Source organism: Pseudopodoces humilis, chromosome 1, assembly GCF_049639895.1.
Source record: "Pseudopodoces humilis isolate 2021_Gansu_Grassland_sample_001 chromosome 1, ASM4963989v1, whole genome shotgun sequence".
In the NCBI taxonomy this organism is placed as follows: Eukaryota; Metazoa; Chordata; class Aves; order Passeriformes; family Paridae; genus Pseudopodoces; species Pseudopodoces humilis.
Genome location: NC_142200.1, coordinates 63,425,928 through 63,446,567, shown reverse-complemented (window position 1 = coordinate 63,446,567; position 20,640 = coordinate 63,425,928). Strand labels below are relative to the sequence as shown.

Below are 20,640 nucleotides of genomic sequence, written 5' to 3'. Positions count from 1 at the left end.
ACTGGCCCTCATCGAGGTTTTCTCTGGCCAACTCTCCACAGCCTATAGAGGTCCCACTGAACGACAGCACAACCTTCACATCTATTTCCCATTCCTCCTAGTTTTGTATCAACTCCATATAATGATACTATTTTTCAAGTTCCTCAGTCATATACTAAACACTTTAACTTTGAAAACTTGTAGCTATATTAAATGTTGCACTTTTCCTGAAAGACCTAGCACATGGCAGAGGACAGCACTTGTTCAAAGTCATACACTCATGAACTAGCTAGGTCCTTCAATGGCTCCAGGTAAGCTGTGTGAATATCTCATCGTATGTGAAGTCAGGACAGGAGGTAGAAAAGAATTAAAAAAGGTTCTCTTTGCTTTTTTTAAATCCTAGAATAAGCAAAATTTCCTCAGCTTGAGACTTCTCTTAACCCATTCACCATCACCAGCAGGATAAAATAAGCCGTACCTGCTTCCCCTTGCTGAGTACTTCCCCTTCTTAATAAATACATAAAGCTTCTTCGCAGTTTTACATCTAACTTTGTACTGTGTAGTTAACAAAGTGACTCCAAATTACATGAGTTAGAGAGTGAAGCAGATAATGAAGAACAGCAGTTTTTCTAAGAAACAGTTTAATTAACTTCAAGTGCTTCCAGAAAGAAAATAACCATCCAATCTGAGCTTTTCATCCTCTTAAATTATATACTTATATTGCACATTATAAAACATGACAGTTAAATTAAACAAAAAATATCTCCCCAAACCCCCTCTACATTTACTTCAAATTTGTTCATTTTAGAATGAAGACACAGAACTGACCAAACAGTACCTGACTATTTTTCTATGCCATTTTATAGCTGAAATGGACTGAGTTAGGCCAGAGACCTTTCTTTCTGCTTTTCTCTCAGAGGCAGCAATAAATGCATCTACTAATGAGAGATTTCCCACAATATTTGTAGGAACCAAATATTTTTGCTCCTTCCTTGTTTGACAAATTTATTGGATTCTGGCCAAAAGGTAAGAACGATACATGTGAACACTAAGCATTCAAAGGAGTCTCATTTCTTCAGCAAAACGTAGTTAAAGTCGTCATGCTGAAGAACCTGAATACAACTACATAGAAAGTAAGGCTGCAGTGTAGCACCATGCAACTGAATGCTCTGAGCACAATGCATTGTCTAGAGAAGACAGCATCAAGACTTAGCACTTCTCAGTTTCAGTAACACTGAAGACTATGTGAATTCAAGGCAAAGGGAAAAGATGATGCAGGATGCAGCAGAGTTCGTATGTTGAAACAGTAAAATTAAAGAAATTAATTTAAAAGTAATTAATCAGAAACCCATTGGTTAAGCATTGCTGCTGTCACTTTTCCAAGAAGCTCGCTTTAACAATCTATGGTGATGCTACAACAAACCACTGAGGCTAGAGCAAGATCAGGAGCACTTCTGGGAACCATCAAGTCTGGGCAAAGACTGCAGGACCACCACACATACATGGTAGGACTAAGGGAAGAAAATTTTAACAAGAAAAAAGGAGATAAAAATAATCTCTATTAACACGTAGGAATTATTAAAAAAATACTTTAACAACTTGAAAAATTAGATTTGTTGAAACATTCTAAGAGCAGCAAGTACAATTCAGCAGACTGTTTAGAGGAATCAATACAAAGGACTTGAGCTTTCAGACTTAATTTGCTAAAAAGGATTCTACCAGAGTTCTACAAAAAACTTAAAGCAGCAAGCTTTCATAATTTTACACAACTTACACTTGCAATGTATTCCCTATTAACACAAACTCTTAATCTAACTTTCCGTTAATATTATTTTAAAATGTAATTAAGTATTAAAAGGAAATGTGGAAACTTCTATTGAGTCTAATGCCAGTATTAATAGTTTCTAAAAATAAGCAAACTATATAGAACAAGAAAATGCAGCTTACCTGAAATGCCAACTGAATTGTTTCCAGAGTTTTGGATGGCTTACAGACAACTGACAGAGCAATGACAAATTCCCGAATGTCAATTACACCATCTTCATTCTGTGAAGGAAAACCTCCCCTCAAAATAGTGCAGTGTCTGAGAATTTTCATAAATAACTAAGTTGCTAAAAATGCAGAATACTCAGAAAGATTGTTACATGTGCTGTGACAAAAAAACAGTCTCACTGAAATGAAATCACACAAGGACAAGAACCTGGGTGAAAGCTCTGCAGATTCTTTTCATAGCCTCAGTCAAAAGTCACAGTTTAAATATTCTTGGAAGACAGTGCTGCTACTGTCACCCTTCACTCGCATATTTAAGATTTTTCCATTGAACCATCTGAATCACTGGGCTGAAATTAAAACCAGAGAATCAGAGGACAACGCACCCTAATTTAAGCACTGAATACATGACATCTGCTCCAAGAGAGAACACTGTGGACATATCCACTTCCTGGTCCAGACAGCACCTCATCCAAAGATAATAATCGTCATTTCCCCATTCTGACTGATTGCCAGAGGAATGAAAAACTGGCTCATTCACCAAGATCCTTCAGGTTTCAGGCCCATAGAAGAACAGATCATTTATTTACAAAGTAAATGAAATATCAGCTAACAGACACTGCATTCAGCTCCAATGAGCAGCAGCAGAAGTCTAGCCTGACCCTACCCTTCCTCCTCTTTTTTACATCTAGAAAAAATACAGTTTTTGTCCAGGTGATATACCTTTTAAGTTCTACCTGAAGGAATGCTTTATTTAGCTGGTGATAGGTGCCCTTACCTTGCTGAAAGGGAAGTGCTGTAAGAAATTTTATGGTGAAGTACTCAGAAATCAAACCTCAGTGAATTCAATTTACACAGGAGTAGGTCAAAGTGAAGTTTACCAAAGGTAGTAAAATTTTTAAACTTAACGTTGTTTCTTACCTCATCAAAAAGTGAAAACATACTTTCTAATGTCTGAGAAACTGGAAATTCCAAGTAGGCTGAAAATTCTTTGAGATCAACCTTTTCTTTCTTCATTTTCATGGCACTTGCAGCATATTTATTGAGATCATCTTCAAGTGTTTCTGGCTTCAGCCTATAAAGCATATTATTTTTGCACATTTTAAAAATCAACCTAGCTTTAACAATACATATTTCAAAATATCAAATGAAAAAATGGATAACAGTGTAAAACATTACAAAGTCTGGATTAAGAATTATTACACAACTTTATTATAAAAGAATGTATTTCTGTAATTTTAAATCTCCCATTAGTTCTCAATTTTTATTAGGAATTACTACAAGGGCTTAAGAAACGTGGACAAACTCATGTCCTTCAGTCTACCTTGATTACAAGCCATATGTGTAATTAGTTCAACAGGAAGAAACACAGTCTAGAACTAGCTAATAAATTCCAAGCATGGAGAACTAGGTGGAAGTTAGGTCACCTGAATATGGCTGTATTGTAGGACAGTAACATAAACCAATTATGTTTCCAAATTTACTAATGTCACTGAACAGGAAGGACATGATGCATCTTACCTAAAAAAAAATTCAGGGATTACGTAAGAGTGATTATACTGTTAATCCTGTTTATCGGTCCTCATTTTTCACATTCAGTCTTGAGTTGGACACCATTATGAGGTAACCTAAACAAAATTCTTGCAGTTCCTACAGTGACAGAATTTCCTCAGTCCTTCCCCATTGCAAAACCAGACTTTGACTGATGAATGAACAGCTTTATACTTAGGTAGATATCTACTGCATGGTTGTTGGTTAGTTGTTTGCCTAAGTCAAGCTTCCTGTTTTGCCTTTGCTAAAAAAAAAAACCCCAAATAACAAAAACAACAAAAAACCCCCCAAACAAACAAAAAACCCATACAGCCCATAAAGACCAAACAAAGCCTTATTGAATAATCTTACTAGGGATAAAATAAAGGGTACTGGAGGTATGATGAAAAGACAAGCAGCTTTCCCTCCTAATACAACATCAAGCAGATCTAGATCACGTCTACTCTGAACTGATTTGGGGTAACTTGGGTATCTTTCCACTCAGAAGACAAAAGATACCAGTAAAGTCTCCTACAATGTCCTCCTGCAGTTGCCTGCTTTGCTGCTTGCTGCTGCAGGCAAGGAAGAGTAGTAATTCACACAACTCAAAAGCTAACACCAGAACTGTTCTTGGACTGCAGCTGGGACTCCTCAGCAGCTTCCTCTCAGTAACAAAAATGAATAAAATGCTTAATAACAGCATTCTGAGTAGCTTCTGAAAAAAGATAAGAGCATTTCTGATAGGAAGATGATCTGATACATCAGCTCCAGAACTTGATTGCTTGCTGTAGTGACCCTTCCTAAACATCACAACTCTTAAGTAAAAATTCAACTCCCATGTTGTCTGTTGTGACCTATACTGGCTTACCGATATGTACGAACTAAACCATGCCACAACCTGTTCTTTCTGGAAGACCTGAACATGTAAGAATTCTTCCAGAAACCCATGGCTCCTATAGAACATTCACAAGTTCTTCATTCTAGCATTAAAGCATCTGAAGATTTAGTCCTAGACAGTGTAAGAGTGAGACAGCCTACTGCAAACATTCATTTTTCTTGATCAAGTAAAAAAGTAGAAGGAACAATAACAAAAAAATCCATAGAGGATTTGAGATATACCCAGAACTCATCTTCTCACATGCAGGATTACATGCAAGAAGTGTCCACTGATAATACATCCCAGACTAGAGGCTGAAATGGATTTTAACTGTAGCACAAGGACAGCTGGCATCTAAATCCTCCCTTGAGATAAGCCCCCACTGACGCAGAATATGTAGTGTAACATTTGTCTCTAAATCAGAGAGATTTTCTTTGCAATTAATTGTCTTCTAGAACTGATGGAGCACTCATTTGGCGAGTAACACTCAAGACTTGCAAGATCTCTGCTTCACCATTAAATAAGCCTGAAAAGCTATAGAAGCTTGAAGGCAAAATCTTGTACGGGAAGTAACACAGCTCACCACAGATCTTACAGGCATCTTGTGGTTTATATTTTGTAAATACAGAAAGAGATGTGAGGCAATCTCAAAAGCAGTATGTGGATCAGTGAGGCAAACTGTTTCAACTTCAGTATGACTGCATTGTACTTCTGGTAATGCAAGGTGGGCTCACTTCCCTCTAGCCCTTCAAAACCAGAAAATAATTAATATGTTGATGACCATAAGCTGCTAAACTGAAGTCTTCAGAAGCCACGTGCAAATCTCATAATGGATTCTGAACCAATATGAAAAGGTTTGAATGTCCCAATTCCTTTACAATAGTTACTTTTATCCCAATGGAGGCCAAAAATTATAGAAAGCCAACAGCAAATGTCTTCCCTCATGAAACCATGCTTGTTGGCTTAATAGTTGCCATGCAAGATCTAGGCTTTATGATATATAAAATTATTTTCTGTTGTGGTGTTTTGCTTCATTTTTCAGGTCAGTGCACACTAAAAAGAACAAGAAGTATTCCTGAATCCATGAAGATGGAAAGGACATTTTTCAAGATTAACAGCTCTGGACATTGAATTCTTCACAGCAGACTTCACAAGGAAAACCAGATCCCTGAAGGTAGAATATTTTACAGCATAATTATCACTATTTTTAGCAAGTAAGCTAGTTTTAGCTGTATTTGACTATTTGAAAACAAGCTCATTTCTTGCATGCTGGGAATCTGCCAATAACCTTCTAGTGTCTCAGAGAGCTGGAAGAACAGCTGGATCTTGTAGCTAGCTACTGTAAACTGCAAGCACAGAGAAATATGCCCTAAGCCAGAAAAGCACAATACATTCACTTTAATGTCTGCTGACATACTTCTGTGCAACTTCTTGCCATCATAGAGCAAGTATAGTGCAAAAAACTGCAAAACAGACCTTCTTGAATACTCTTGGCATACCCTGCCTTGATCCACAAAAGCAGGGGCTACCATGGTTGGTATTTGCTGTCATGCCTGATCCATGATCACCTCCTGTAGTAGAGAGCATTGCTTTTATCACAAATTCAGATGGTAAACATCCTCCAGAGCATTTCCCCTTGTTGTAGATGACCTCTGAGCACTCTGAAGTCACAGCACAGGTAATTAGCTGTGAGGGTTATCACTCTGGGGATACAAAGTTCTGCCTTACAGTCTGGACTACCATTTCAGGCACACATGGAAAGCAGAAATCTGCATTGTTGTCTGGATGGTAGAGGCTGTTGAGCAAGAATAGACAGGCAACAGGCCTGAGGTCCTTGCAGATCTTGGTAGCCTACAGCTGATTTGACTAAAAGGATACTCATGGTCAACTTGATGATGTAATATTGGGAATTAGAACAAACAGAAGCTTGAAACAATAGGAACAAATCAATTCAAATCAGAACTCAAGGATCTCCTTGCAGGCAACTACCCTAAAGCAGCTCATAAGAAGTATCTCATAAAAAAACAGAGACTAGACTTAGTTAGCTGTATTAACACTTCCTGAAGAAGATATCCAAAGAGGTCTTTAGTAAGGCACAAAATCCAAACAAAATTCAATGGCCAGAACATAGCAATAGATCCAGTTCAAGTAAAACTAGAGATTCACTTTAAACAGTGGGGTAATTAATTATAGATTAATTAAATGAAGCAGAGGATTTACATTGTATGAAAAAAGATATGAAAGCTATAACATAGACTGCACATAGTTTAGCAATTAGCTCGTTGGTCACATAAATTATCAGACTGAAGAGAAACATGACTCCTTGAGGAGTAATGAAGGCACAATTTGAGAAGATAAGTCTATGATCAATTGATCTCATTGATAAAGCAGTCATTTTATCACAGAGTTTGGTACAAGCCAGCTGTACAGCTCTGTTAACAGAGCCCAAGCACATCCTTAGATGAAGCATGAGAACTCAGTGCTGTGCCTGCATGGATTCTGGACTGGATCCCATCCAGCTGAACACAGGCTAACTGAATTTTACAGACAATGATAATGAATCCTGTAGACACAATGTGCGCAGAAGTAACTCTTCAGTACAGCAAACTGAGGTGTAAAATTGATTTCAAAAAATCTAAACCAAAAAGAACTCTGAATTTACCTTACTATAGGAATCTTAAACCTGGGCATTACCTCGAAAGTACGTCATTGCTCAAAAACAAGTATTAAGACTGAATGAAAAATCCATTGGATAAAATTTACTGTTCTAGTTATTTAGGGATGCTAGTGGATGATCTTAATGCCTCCCTGGCCTCAAAACCTTTGAATAAACAGCAAAATGACTACATTATTATCAAGTATGCATTAGAGATGAAGTCATATTACAGTCTTCATCCAATTGTGCCAGAAAAATACCGTCATAATATCCTTCTTATTGGCACATGCCCAGATTCAGAGAGGATTATATTTCACCAGTGATTAATTGCTCATACCAGAAAGAGAACTTCTGGGCTGCAGTGAACCTCACTCACAAATGCATGTAACAGTTTCAGAGGCCAAAACAAAACCCTAGAAAAGCATAATTTGAAAGAACAGCTTTAAATTGAGCAGACAGAAGCCAGACAACTTAACAAGAGGATTAAACTGAATCCTGGGATTATGAACTGCATAATAAGAGACGTGGGTGGTTGGTTTGTTTTGTTTTGCTTGTTTTTCTTCCCTAGTAGTGTAAATGCAAAGCCTTTTAAACAAAGTAAGACTCTTCCCTTAGAAGTCTCTCCTATCCTAATGGAAGTTTTTCAGATGGAAGTCCTGACAATTGATTAATACATGCTTGTCTTCTGAATTCATGATGTGTGCTGTCCTACATTCTTTATTCTCCAAGAGAGCTTTTTCTTCTTTATTTTCATTTATGTACAGAAGCTGAAGGAAAAATTAGTGAAAGGAAATAAAATACACAATGGAAACATTAAACTACACTCTGTACTTTCAGGCGATGAGACAAGAAAATGAAAAAGGGTGTTTGCATATTGAGAGTTAATAGGATGAGGCTGTACATTTAATTCATGGTTGCTCAATAAGATGACTGAAGAAGCAGGAGAAAAATTTGAAAACAGCAGCACAGTCTACTATTTGGTTTATGTAAAATTTTCAGGTTTGCTGAGGTTTTTTTGAAAGGTAAAGCCAGCAGGAAATGGCACTATGGGAAGAAAGAAGAGAGGACCCACGCCACATGCACTGACCTACAGCTGCATTAGAAAGTCCATCTGGCAGTGACCTGCTCAAAAGATCAACCACCACCTTCTCAGCGAAGGGTGACCCCTCTGTCCTCACTATTACAAGGTTAATCCAGTCACAAGATTGCTATTGTCAGCCCTTGTTTTCCCTCCACAGATGTCTCCATAGGAAATGGCAACTGACTCTTTAACTGTATCAAATATTGGGAATCCCACAGTACTCCTGATCCTCTTCATAAAGTGTCTTCTAGCTCAGGAATGAATGCTTCAGACTCACTCTGCTCTCTTGTCAGATGGAAAATAAGAACTTTACAACCTCCTCTAGTCATTGGGATTCAGGGGTGCTGCTTGAAAGTTAAGTACAGTATTGTTTCAATTTTATACTGGTGTTTCCCTGATTGTGTGATGACAACATTCCATATATATTTATAAATGCAATATTGTTACATGATAGGAAAACTATATAAACATAGATATACAATAAATATGCACCTTACATATAAATATTGTATATGCTCACCCAAGGCTCCTCACAAGCTTTGCAAATTCTAAAAGACACGTATCTGAAGGTAGACGAAGCTGTCCTTCAGCCAAAGCCAGCTGACAGTCTTCAAATGTGTAGTCTGTCACTGAAACTCCCAACGCCCTCAAATAAACCAAAGAAACACTGTAAACAAGACACTCCAAGAAAACTGACCAGAATAATCACTTTTTTCACAGCAAAAAATCCTATAACAACTATGCTCTCCATTCTGAAAAAATATAAGGACAAGCTCATAAAAGTAAGTTTACACAGAGAGAATGAAATATGGTACACGATCCATTGCAGAGCATCTGTTTTGACTGAGTCAAAATATGCAAGAACACAAGGCAAAAATTAGGCAGTGTAAAGACTTTCATAGATGTATTTCATATAAGTAAATAATTAGGGTTTCAAGATTTTTAATCTAGAACACAAAAACATATTTATTAACAACTGTGTCCAATATTTTTATTATTATTAATTTATTGATGTGTTAGCGCAATCACCTGAGCAGAACAACTATTACCTTCAACGAATCTTATTATACAAAAGGCAACACTTCTTTATAAATAACAGCTAGAACACAATATATAAAAACAAGTAGAGTTGACCTCTAAGCAAGCAAGTTATTTTTAAATGTATGACATAAGAAAGGTAGCAAAAAAAATACACCCAAGCCTTTATTCACCAAACAATTTAGTATTGGTTTTTGCTCCACTTATAACTCGATGCTCTGTAGTAATTGTAGTGCCATAAGATAATTGATGGAAATCCTGATATTATAGCTGCCCTGCATTTGCTGTGGCAAAGTTGAGAGAATGACAGTGTGATGTGAAAGAGGCCTTTAAGAATTCAGTATACAAACATAAGATACAATTTAGAAAGCCAACACAGCTCCATATAAACTACTCATCTGCCACATTTTTTATTTTACTTTATTTTACTTACTGTAATAAGGAGAATTATCTCCTTTATGCAGTCTTTTTTAGTTTGATGAAATCTTTGCAAATTTTTTTTTATTTACTTACCTTCATTCTTTTCATCTACAGTTTGTCTACCTTACTGCTAACGACCTTTTTCATATGGGAAGTTAATATACACTAAGGCAAGATTGATGCAAAACCCTGAGGCCCGCCACAGTAATTTTTGCTTTGAAAACTCTTGTGTTCAATTCTATGCTTTATTGTAAATAGCTTGATCTGTAATGGCAGTTAGCTCTTATGCAAATAATTTCTGTCAAAGTCTCTTCCTCAGAATCTCATTCTAAGGCTTTTGAATACCAAAGTAAATAACTAACATAAGCCAGTTCTCTTCTGTCCACCAATTATCAAACTTCAGGAATTCTGATAGATAGACGTGCACTAAACTTTAAAAATTAAAAAATTTAAAAAAAGGGTTTCTCTCCTCTTTACAGCTGAGAAAGTCAAACATTCAGGAAGAACACCTCACTAATAAATATTCAAGTTCAAAAGTACCAAATATGGCAAAAAAATAGATAGTATTTGTAAGCTATGCACAAAACAAGGAATTAGAAGGTAGTGATCTTCGCTGAATAGCCTCCCCCTTCCTAAGAAGAAACAACAAAGAGAAAGGAACAAAAGGATAAAGCCAACTAAACCAAATGATTTAGGTACATAGAAAAGTCATTTTAAAAGCAGTGTTGAAAATTAGATTGTCTCATACTGGTGATCTAAGCAATTAAATCCAGCTCCTCCAAAATTTTCTCTGCTTGATCTCTTTATTTCATCAATCCACTCCTACTATGAAGTATTCCAGCAGTATTTTTCAAACAGTAAACCACCTTAATGGAATGGACAAGATTCTTGTGATACCTTACCCCAACCCCATCCCACAGATGGGGGTTAACATAGCAACAAATGTGTAAAACATAGATTAAGAACTCCCCCATGCTGTGGGGATTTAAATCCATTTCCAAGTTCAGCCTAAGAGATAGGTATTGTGAGCAGGTCAAGACTTCTGTTTTATAGTATTCAATATAGTGTTGTATTATACAAGATGAAATCACTGGTATTTTACAATACAAAATTAGTTTTCCTCAAAAGAAGAAAAAGGAGTGGATGAAAGAAACAGAGTCCATCCAGCCAGTTGAGATTACTTCCTATTCCCCTCTTTTTTACTGTCTGTGCACTTGATCATCCCTACAGACATCCATGTCAGCTGTCTCCAGCAAGGACATGCTACAGGCAGTACTACCCAGTGCAGTTCCATAAAAGAATAGGGCAATAAACAAAGATCTAGCCCAGCCAAGCACATTACACCAAAATTCATCAGCTCTCCAGGCCACACTAGGTACAGCATGCAACAGAAATACAGGAACTTACAGGCGATCAGCTGAAGCACATGGGAGCTACATGCAAAAGGAGAAGCTTGTTAAAAATAAGTTAGGAAACTGAAAGAGTAAAGTGTTCCTCTATTGGACATATTAGGGAATCAGGAGAAGTGATAAGACACCTAAATTCTGAAAGGACAAAAAAAATAAATCATTGAAATTGATTAAAGGTGGCAATTAAAATAAAGAGACTTTTAAGAAACAAAAGAAACTCAAGTGATCTCTCGAGGGAAACAGGGAAGATGGACAAGTTAAAACATAACCATAAGGTGGCAAGCCAAAGCAAGAAACAATAGCTTGTTAAAACCAAAAGCAAGATGCTTTCCCAACACATCAAAAGAAAGATGACTAAGAAAGATCAGGGCACTCAGCCTGCGGGGAGGGTTGAAGCTTGACTGGCTGCCAGCCCAGCACCAATGCCAGATTTAAATAACTGTTAAATAATGGTCCCCAAATACGTTGAAGGAGCCTAGCCAAAGAGGAATTCAAAAAAATCTCCAAAACAAACAGCCAACAAAAAAATCATAACCAAACTTAAGATACAAAATAAATTCCAAACAAAAGCCGGGGTCATTGCAGGTTCAGCTGAACCACGAGGGGAAGCACAACCTGCATCTTTTTATAGCTCTGTGCACCCCTTATAAAAGAGGTGGTAGTTGGACCAGACTTATATTGCTATCAATAAAGGAAAATCCCCACTACAATTAATACCTACATGTATGTTCAATGTCAACATATACATAAAATGGGATTCAGAAAGACAAAAGCAGATTCTCTTGTTCACCTGCTGCAATTTTCTTAAAAAAACAAAACAACTTAAAGAGGGTACATATACATCCAGACTTTCATAATAACAAAGATCAAGTGAGGAAGGAAAGAAACACTTTTGCTCAAAGTTCAATCATAGAATCAGCCAAGGCCAGATAGAGTTCAAGGGGCTCTTGAGTTCAGAAATAAAATCACAACCTGTACAGGGCTAACAGCTTAAAGCACCTTGATGTCAGCTCAGAACGTTAAGAAACTGCAGCTGAGGGAACATATAAAGTATAGAGTTCATTATATATCCTAAGACTTGTCAAGTTTTACATTTTTTAGAAAAAAGTCTGGCATATTAGAGTTCACTGTAAGGCCTCAGTACAACTGCAACTCAGAGGATTTTTCTAAAGAACAAGTTATCAAACTATTCTAAGTTATCCTCCAGGGCAATCTTTTTCTACTTCAGTTGGGGAAAAAATTCAAGTAGAGATGCAAATCACAAGTACAATCCCATATTTTTAATAAATTAAAAATAAAACAACTTTTCCCATATCTTCATTTGAAAGTATTTCCCTGCACTCTTTTCTTCACATTACTTCTGCTTTCACTCTCAGTTAATGTGAGCCTGGCCTTTTTAAAAGTCCAGCAGATTTATATCTGACATGAATGTCTGGCCTGACATAACTTGAGACTTTTTTCCTTTCTTGCCCTCCCCAAGATGCTGGCTATTTACCCATCATGATATCACACTACATGAAGTTTCAAAGTCAGCAAGTCGCTTGCAAATAATAAACTCAAATGAAACAAAACCCCAAAAGCTTTCCTGCAAACCCAATCTGTTAAACACAAGAGCTGTACTTGTTATATCCTGCTTTCTGACACCAAGCAGCTCCCTATGTATAATATTTGTGCAGTCAGAATATAAGATGAATTATTAACTTCCTCATTTTCTGCATACCAATCCACTATGCATGCAAAATGCCAAACGTGAAACAGAATGTGACTGCTGGAATATTATGTAAAGTGAGAGAAAACAGTACAGGTTATATTGTGACATTTGGAATCTACATTTCAACAAAAACATTCTCAAAATGTTTTACATTGTGCATAAGCAGAACTGTGAACTAATCAAGAGAATGTTCCAAAGGCTGCTCAAAACCCCTTTAAATCAACTATAATCTTTATCGGGTGATGAAATCATTAGGATTGTATCTAAATTGGTATTTTTCTACATTATGGGATGTTCAGCAAAAAGACATTCAAAACACAGTGGACAAATAACTCCAATTATTAGTAGCCATCTGTACATAAACTTCCTGAACCAGAGACCTTTTGTACCACTGTTTCGGAATCACTAATTAACCACATGTTTTTTACAGTATATCTCAGCTCCGATTAAGTAATTTTATCTGGTAATGAATTTTGCCCATTTTAAAGACTTATTCCATTTACTTTCAGCTGATCTGCTGTTGAGTGCTTTCCATCTCTTCTGCTATGAAAAGTAAGACTTCCTTTAGTATGCTTTTTCAGAACTGATGATTTTCCTGACCTCCAAAACAACCCTCCACTCTTTTTTTCCCCATCCTTTCCCAAGCTGAAGAGCTGCCAACTATTTAGTTTTGGAAGACCAGAGTAGATTGTCCCTTTTTTATCCTCAGATTACTACTTTGTGACATTCTCCAAGCAAAAGAAGGTCCAGTCATGAGTCTGAAGTTCACATAAGGAATCTATTATCTCATAATGGTTTAATTTTTAGACAAAAAAGAAGCTGCCAACAGCTGTATTTCTGCCTGGTGTTGTTTGAAAATGGGTCCTGTAATTGTTGGTCTTGTAGACTTGCACATCACAAATCTTCAAGGGGTAAAAAACAAAGGAGGCTCTCCTCGTGTTGTCAGCATTCAAAAACCAGTTAAAACCAGACTGTTGCAAAGTATTGCTTAACTTTAAAATATTTATTTCTTCCTTGAGAAAATAAATGTAGCAAGAAGCTGCACAGTTAGCCTTGTTCTGTGACTAGGTTCTCCAACTGCCACACTCGCAGTATTCACAGAAATGAACAGAGTGCACAATATGTTTCTCATGTCAATTTTTGTATATGGCCTGAAATCCAAACAATGCGCAGAATCTTTCAAGTGGGAAAAGACCTATGACGTCATCAAGCCCAACCTTTGACTGATCACTGTCTTTTCAACTAGACCATGGTGCAATGTCCAGTTGTTTCCTGAACATCTCCCTGGGCAGCCCATTCAGATATTTAACAACACTTTCCATTAAGAAATTCTTCCTTATGTTCAACCTGAACCTCCCCTGGAGCAGCCTGAGGCCATTTCCTCTCATCCTATCACTGGCTGTGTCAGACAAGAGGCCAACCCACAGCTTAGAACAACCTCCTTTCAGGCAGTTGCAGAGAGCAATAAGGTCCCCCTGAGCCTCCTTTTCTCCAAGCTAAACAGCTCCCTCAGCCACTTCTCACATGATTTATTCTCTAGACCCTTCACCATCAATGCTTCAAATGGATGCTTGTTAATTCTGGCACTACAGTAATTCCACTTATATTGATGCTTATGCCTTTGATGGTATAAAAATGCCAAAAAAACAGTTTGGATTTCAAAGTTGAATGCTGAACATCCAAACAGTACCTGTGCAGAATCACACATGGAACTTCAGACAGCAGAGGCACAGAGCATAGAAGTTTATCCAAAGTTAGATTCAACAGGCCACCGAATACAACATATAGCCATGAATCAGACCAGTAAGCGACTGTAAACTCACAACCTCAAGGCTACTCTTTAGCAACCAGCATTACTCTATCACATATACTGGCAAAGATCACATTCTGATGTCAGAGCCTGCAAGAAAAAAAAACAAACCCTGATTTTGACTGTGTAGAAGATGACAGAAGGGAAGATGGACACAGAAGACTACCTGTAATGTTTTTTTTTGCATTCATCAGCATGCTGGATTAAAAGTACTCATTTCTCAAAAGCAAAATGTAATGCTCATATGTCAAGCTGGTAAGTCAGTGCTTTAACTGTATGACATGCTCCAGCATAGGGAAAGTGATCCTGGCAAGTACTTGACAGAAAACATCAGGAAGACAGATGTTTCAAGTTTCATGTCTAACACGCTTAACTTTAATCAATTTCAGCATCTACTGCAAATATAAAAACACATCTTTAAATGTTTATGTAAGTGAGGAAGAAAACAAAATGGAAAAATTCAAACTGTGTATGACATTTTACTATTTCTACAGGAAGGCTGCCTTTCTGGGCTCACCAAAACTCAGAACCCCTGTGTCACATGTTATTACAATGCTGAGTTTAACAGTCAAAAGATCTAGGAAAACAAAATGCTCAGATCACGAGTACTGAAAGAACTTTGGTTCTGAGGTGCTTACAGTTTTGAAAAACAAAGAGGTAAAGGTGTCTGGTTTCCATCAAGTTTCAGTCTCAACATCTGCCATGTGCAAAAAAAAAAATTAACATATTTGCAATATTTTGTCTTCCATTTTTCCCCAAATTGTACCACCACATTCTTCCCTATTTTAAAGATAGTCTTTAACAGAAACTGAAAAAAACCCAAATTGTATTTGCATGTTAATAAGTGACCTGTGGGTCTGTGTATCGTCATTTAGTCAGCTTATATCTGTAATTACAGATTATGAGGTTACTTTAGACTTGCACAAAGAACCTGCAGTGTAGATTTTCACAATCAGATGCCTGGATTACCACTGGCTTATCTTTGTACGAAATTAATTTTTGCAATTAACTAGAAGCTAAGCTACTGACATACCTCTTTCAAACATATCTGAATCCTAAAGAACAGCAGGGTAACAAAACTTTTTATTCCCCTCAAAGTGGGAGTAAAAGTTATTTACTTTTTCCTTCAAAGAGAATTTCTATACCCTAAACAGCACTTTGATTACAACTAAGAGATGTCTTTCAGAATGCAGTTGTTAATGGAAATTAGGCATTTAAGAACAGTAACAAATGGGTACAACCCCACAATGAAAAGAGGCAACTAATTTATTTCTTTAGGGGAAAATACTCCAAACAAAAATATCACAGAAAATATAATTCTTTAAATAGCTATCAGTAAATTAGGAACTATGATGCAGCAAAACAACACAGAAAGGTAAAAATGGATAAAAAGTTGCAATTGATGCAGCTAAGAAGCATAAGTTTTTAAAGCATAATAAAAAATACAAAAAATAATATAACTACTAGCTAAGGATAGAAAAATTGTCATCAGACAAAAAAACCCTCTGTCATGTGTAATACTTTACATTGGGAAACAAGATGACAAATCCTATGAATAATAGTAAGTATTTCCCAATGTTCTAAGAGATATTTCCTCTACCACTGAGAAATTTTTAGAAATAAATACTTGTGATGGTGAGGTCAACTGATTTGTTCCTGTTAATTCTGGAAAAGCTGGAATTGAAGTCTCAAGTGGTTGACAAGTTTACAACACTAACATAGTTCCAATAAATTATTATTTATTAATTTGAAGATTAAAATAAAAACACCAAGAAACAACATGGGACAAAAAGATTGACACTCAAGCAGAAAATATAGAGAGGAAACTGTGGAACTCGATAAATTAACAGATCAAAATGACCCATGTTGACTACCATCAACGTAAGATGATAATAGTTTATGCACATGAAGATCAAAATGATGGTTTTGCTTAAGTAATACAAAAGTAAGGCAACATAATATTTATCAACATGACATTTCTTAGTAGGGTGGTTTCAGAATTTTGTTAGAGCAATAAAGAACACATGAAGTGAACTAAAGGTCAGAACAGCACCCCACTTTATTTATTTTAAAGAGAACTGGCCGAGACTGTTGCCATATTTAAAAGCACTCAACATTTTTAGTGATTTGAAAGTGATTGTAAACACAGCTCCTGATAGCATGTTGTGGGTGACATGGGCATTGACTAAACTGAGTAGGAGTCAGAACAAGGCCAGAAAGACCAAGCAAGACAGACTCACTCCAAAAATACGTTGTATGAGAAAATTAAATGTGAAGCATATCGTTAAGGTGTAAGTAGGGACCATATTTTAAGCAGCAGATTAATCTATTCTGCACATACCCTTTGTGTATATTAGGAAAATGTCCCAAAGGATGGCAAGCATGTTCAGCAGCTGTGGCTATACTATATGAGTGGTTCCAGTTCTGATAACACAGGCACACTTTGGGTTTCACTTTTTGGGCAAATACATTCATCCAACGTGCAAGAAACTAATGTCCTAAAGAAGCAAACTTCTGTGAATGACAGCATCTCCTTAACAAAATAGTTTGTGTTCACTTATACCTATAAATTGAGTATCTAGAGACCACCATCACTCACATCTGTGTCCAGCTACAGAAAAGCTAGTCAAATATAGGTAAACCAAAAATTCTTCAGAGTCAACAAGCAGAAGCAGCCTAAGATACAGTCTTGTCAAATGCTTTGTTCAACGCTAAATAGAAGCTGTTTACAAATCAAGATTATTGTGAAGGCAAACAATTTCAAGAGCAGAAACTGTATCTATTGCTGCACTCAGGAATTTTATCAACTCCCTCTGAAATCAAGAGTGGAACACAAGGTTTCCACAACACTGGCTCTAGACTCACATTATTACCTGGGAGTGTCACCTTTGATGCTGTAAAATATCCAGTGGAATTAGACTCTTCTGCCAGAGAAATGATGGGGAGGAGGGGTAAGCAGACATCTAAATAGATCCCAAAAGGACCTCTTGACTACAAGATGCTACATCACTACTGACTCAATCCTCAAGAAAAGCAAGACAAATCTAGATGAAGCAGTAATATTGTCCTTTATCCAGCAATGCAGAGTGCAATGCTAGCACCCAACAGCACCCGAGGTACTTGAGTTGCCACTACTACAGTTCCAGAACAGCCTTGACAGCATTTGAGATGGAATCTACTGTACCAAAAGCTGCATGAATAAACTGGGAAAGTCTGGAGAATTGACACAAGAAGAAAGCATCTGGAAGTGGTCATAAGTAAATAATTTTTAACTATGTTGATGTTAACTGGTCTACAGTTATCCATGGTATCCAGGCATCAACATTCTGTTTCATTCCCATCTGCATTTTAACTTCAAAACTTTGATATCCAAACACATTTGTTTTCCCATTCACATCAACACAGCATCTACAGCCCCTGCCTCATCCCAAAGCAAGTATTTTTTGACATCTCTCATTCTGACAGTCTCCCTGTTAGATCTGCATTCCTCTTCTATGACTACAAATGCTTAATTCTTCAGGGCTGGGAGAGAGAAACATAATCATGTCTTTCCTTTTCTAAGTGCACTTAGAAGGGAAAGCTTGTGACATGCCAGTTGTCAACTTTTGTAGGCTTTCAAAATTTTTCCTTATAGCACACAATCCCTGTTATCTAATTAGAGCAGAGTTCAGAATGAAGATTCAGTAACGTGGCCTTCTACACAAAGTCTGAGGACAACACTTGGTGATGGTCTTTAATTAACAACAAAAGTCTTTGAGGCCAGTGCCTCAAAGATTTTTTGATTCCAAGACAAGATGATTCAAACAAGTCCTTTTGTTCTTTTCTCTTGTGAGAAATGTCCTTTTGTAGAATGGATCTATTATTATATTATCCTCCCAACATCCTTAAGGAAACTCACAGACCCAGGTTCAAACAGATAAGAATTCTCACTACCTACAAAATGGCCTTTGGCTTAAATCAGAAACTTAGAAATGGAAGAGAAGTTAGAAAAAAGAAATTATGATTTCACAAGTTCTTTCAAAATTGGGATTAGGAAAATACATAAACCTATCAAGAGTTATTGGTGATCACAGGCCTGAGGGTTCACTGTAAATATGGAAAAGAGTTATGTACTGACTAATGAAAGGTTTACTGAAAGAGCAAAAAAGAAATGTAAAAGACATTAATAAAAATGCAACAAAAGAGTGAATGTATTAAATGTTGCCTTTATTATACTCTATAGACAAGTGTTTTATCTGTCAACACATTAAATTCAATTAATTTGCATTGTATCAGTCCTCTGTTTCCAATGGAAGTAAAGCCACTTAATGTGCTTATTTCACAGTTTGAAATAGCCACAGGGTAACAATGGATACATGAAACTATTCTTAACCCTGTTAAAACAGTCACAGCTTAAAATGACACCCCAATAGCACAGAATTCAGGTACATTAAATTTCCTAAAACTCAACAATACCCTTCCCCCTAAAGACTAAACACTCACTGGAGCAAGCAGAACTGGCTTATTATATGGAGGCATGTTTAAAAAAACCCAAAACAACCAACCAGAAAAAAAAATTCCAAACCCATCAACTCCTACACTTCTTGCTGTATTTGTGGCTCCCTGGCCTCCTCAGAAGGGAAAGTAACTGCTGTGTAAGAGGTCTTGTGGACATTCCTGCAGACTACAAGGTTCTTTGTAGGCAGACAACCACACTGCCTGGATTTCATAATATTTTCTTCAATCTAAACTTAAAACCACACATCTATTTTATGCAGAATTATAACATACTTACTCTGCCATTACACGTCTGACGTTATTGGCATACAAGACTGGATTTTTTCTTTCTTCTTCTGAAGGAATATACACGGGTAGAAACTGCATACAGAGAACTGAATTATACCAAAAATATTTAACATTTTAAACGATCTCTTACAGCACTACGGTGAAAATTGTATACAGTTTGTTGCTATTCACAAAGTTACATTAAGACTACAGAAAACATTAAAAATTAAACTTTTAAATGCTAAAGTATATGTCATACTTCTAGAAATTCATATAACATTAACTGCTTATTTCTTACCGCATGGAACCTAAGCAGAGTTTTATCTTCATTTCCTAAATGGAACTCAGAATTTTAAAATAATTTAGAAGTAATACCATTTTCTTGCATAAACCTCACTTACATCCAGAATTGTTCAGCACTTTCTAGATAACCAAAAAAAGAGCACACACTAAAGGAATATTCCTCTAGATTAGGCATCCGAATTTTAAGGACATCAGGTACTTATTGTTCCCCCTGCACATTTTGAAATCATGTATGACTGCCTAACGTACATATGACAAGTGTTTTTATTATCTGCTGTTGGATGTTTTGAAATTTTTTTCCCTTAAAATGGACATCAGCCATTAACACTCCATTGAAAGAAAAAATCTAAATGAATGCAGATGACCAGAGAACCAAAGAACAGTTGATGTTGGAAACAGGAAAATTAAAACAGAACTGCTGGAGAACCACAACAGAAAGGGCAGCTTTCAGAACAGCATGGCCTACATTAAAATATCTTCCAGTGTATTAAGCTGTTTTTAAGTGTCCATTGAAAAATTACATAAGCCCCAAGATCATGGCCAATCTCACCAATAAGAACCTCCAAAACATTTAGTTCTGCCAAGTAACTAACTTCTCAGATGGGAGGAACAAGAGGGGGTTGCTCTGATGACCACTCCTACTCAGTACCAGACAGACAGCTCTCTTACTAGCACAGAACAATGGGATAATTTATGCACTAAGAGAGCAAAATTATCATAATCCTGTGTAAAGCCTCTGAATTAGAAAACAAAGCTGCAAGAAGTTTAGTTGTAGCATATGTAATTACCTATGGGTAGTGAAAATGGGAATTATGACCCAGAAATTTCACACTGGTCTTTAAAATAGAAACTAACAATTGGGTAATGTTGTTAGTCTCTATTTTAAAGTTTATAATTTCAGCAAATACTTCTCCATAACCATGAAGCTAGCTGTGTTTTTAAAATTATATAACAGTACAATCAACGCTACCCAAACACTCATTGGATATTCATCTGAATATATTTTATTGAATTTATTTTGTGTTTTGCTGAATTTTCCCTATATGCCCCATTGCAGATGAAAACATATGACT

At 36.6% G+C, this 20,640-nt stretch overlaps 1 protein-coding gene across 2 annotated transcripts in view; it reads right to left on the bottom strand.

The window, feature by feature from the left end:
- The window catches only part of LPCAT1 (lysophosphatidylcholine acyltransferase 1), a 65,165-nt gene that overhangs the window by 13,910 nt on the left and 30,615 nt on the right, over positions 1–20,640 (bottom strand). The window contains exons 9-13 of one of the 2 annotated variants that reach the window (XM_088053233.1): positions 19,275–19,357; positions 8,633–8,758; positions 2,890–3,043; positions 1,927–2,025; positions 687–1,490 (exon numbers count right to left, since the gene is read on the bottom strand). In XM_088053233.1, coding sequence (XP_087909359.1) covers positions 1,422–1,490; positions 1,927–2,025; positions 2,890–3,043; positions 8,633–8,758; positions 19,275–19,357 — 531 coding nt within the window. In that variant the 3' untranslated portion in view covers positions 687–1,421. Of the gene's footprint in view, positions 1–686; positions 1,491–1,926; positions 2,026–2,889; positions 3,044–8,632; positions 8,759–19,274; positions 19,358–20,640 lie in introns of those variants that run through there. The other variant, XM_005517356.3, reaches the window with a different exon arrangement.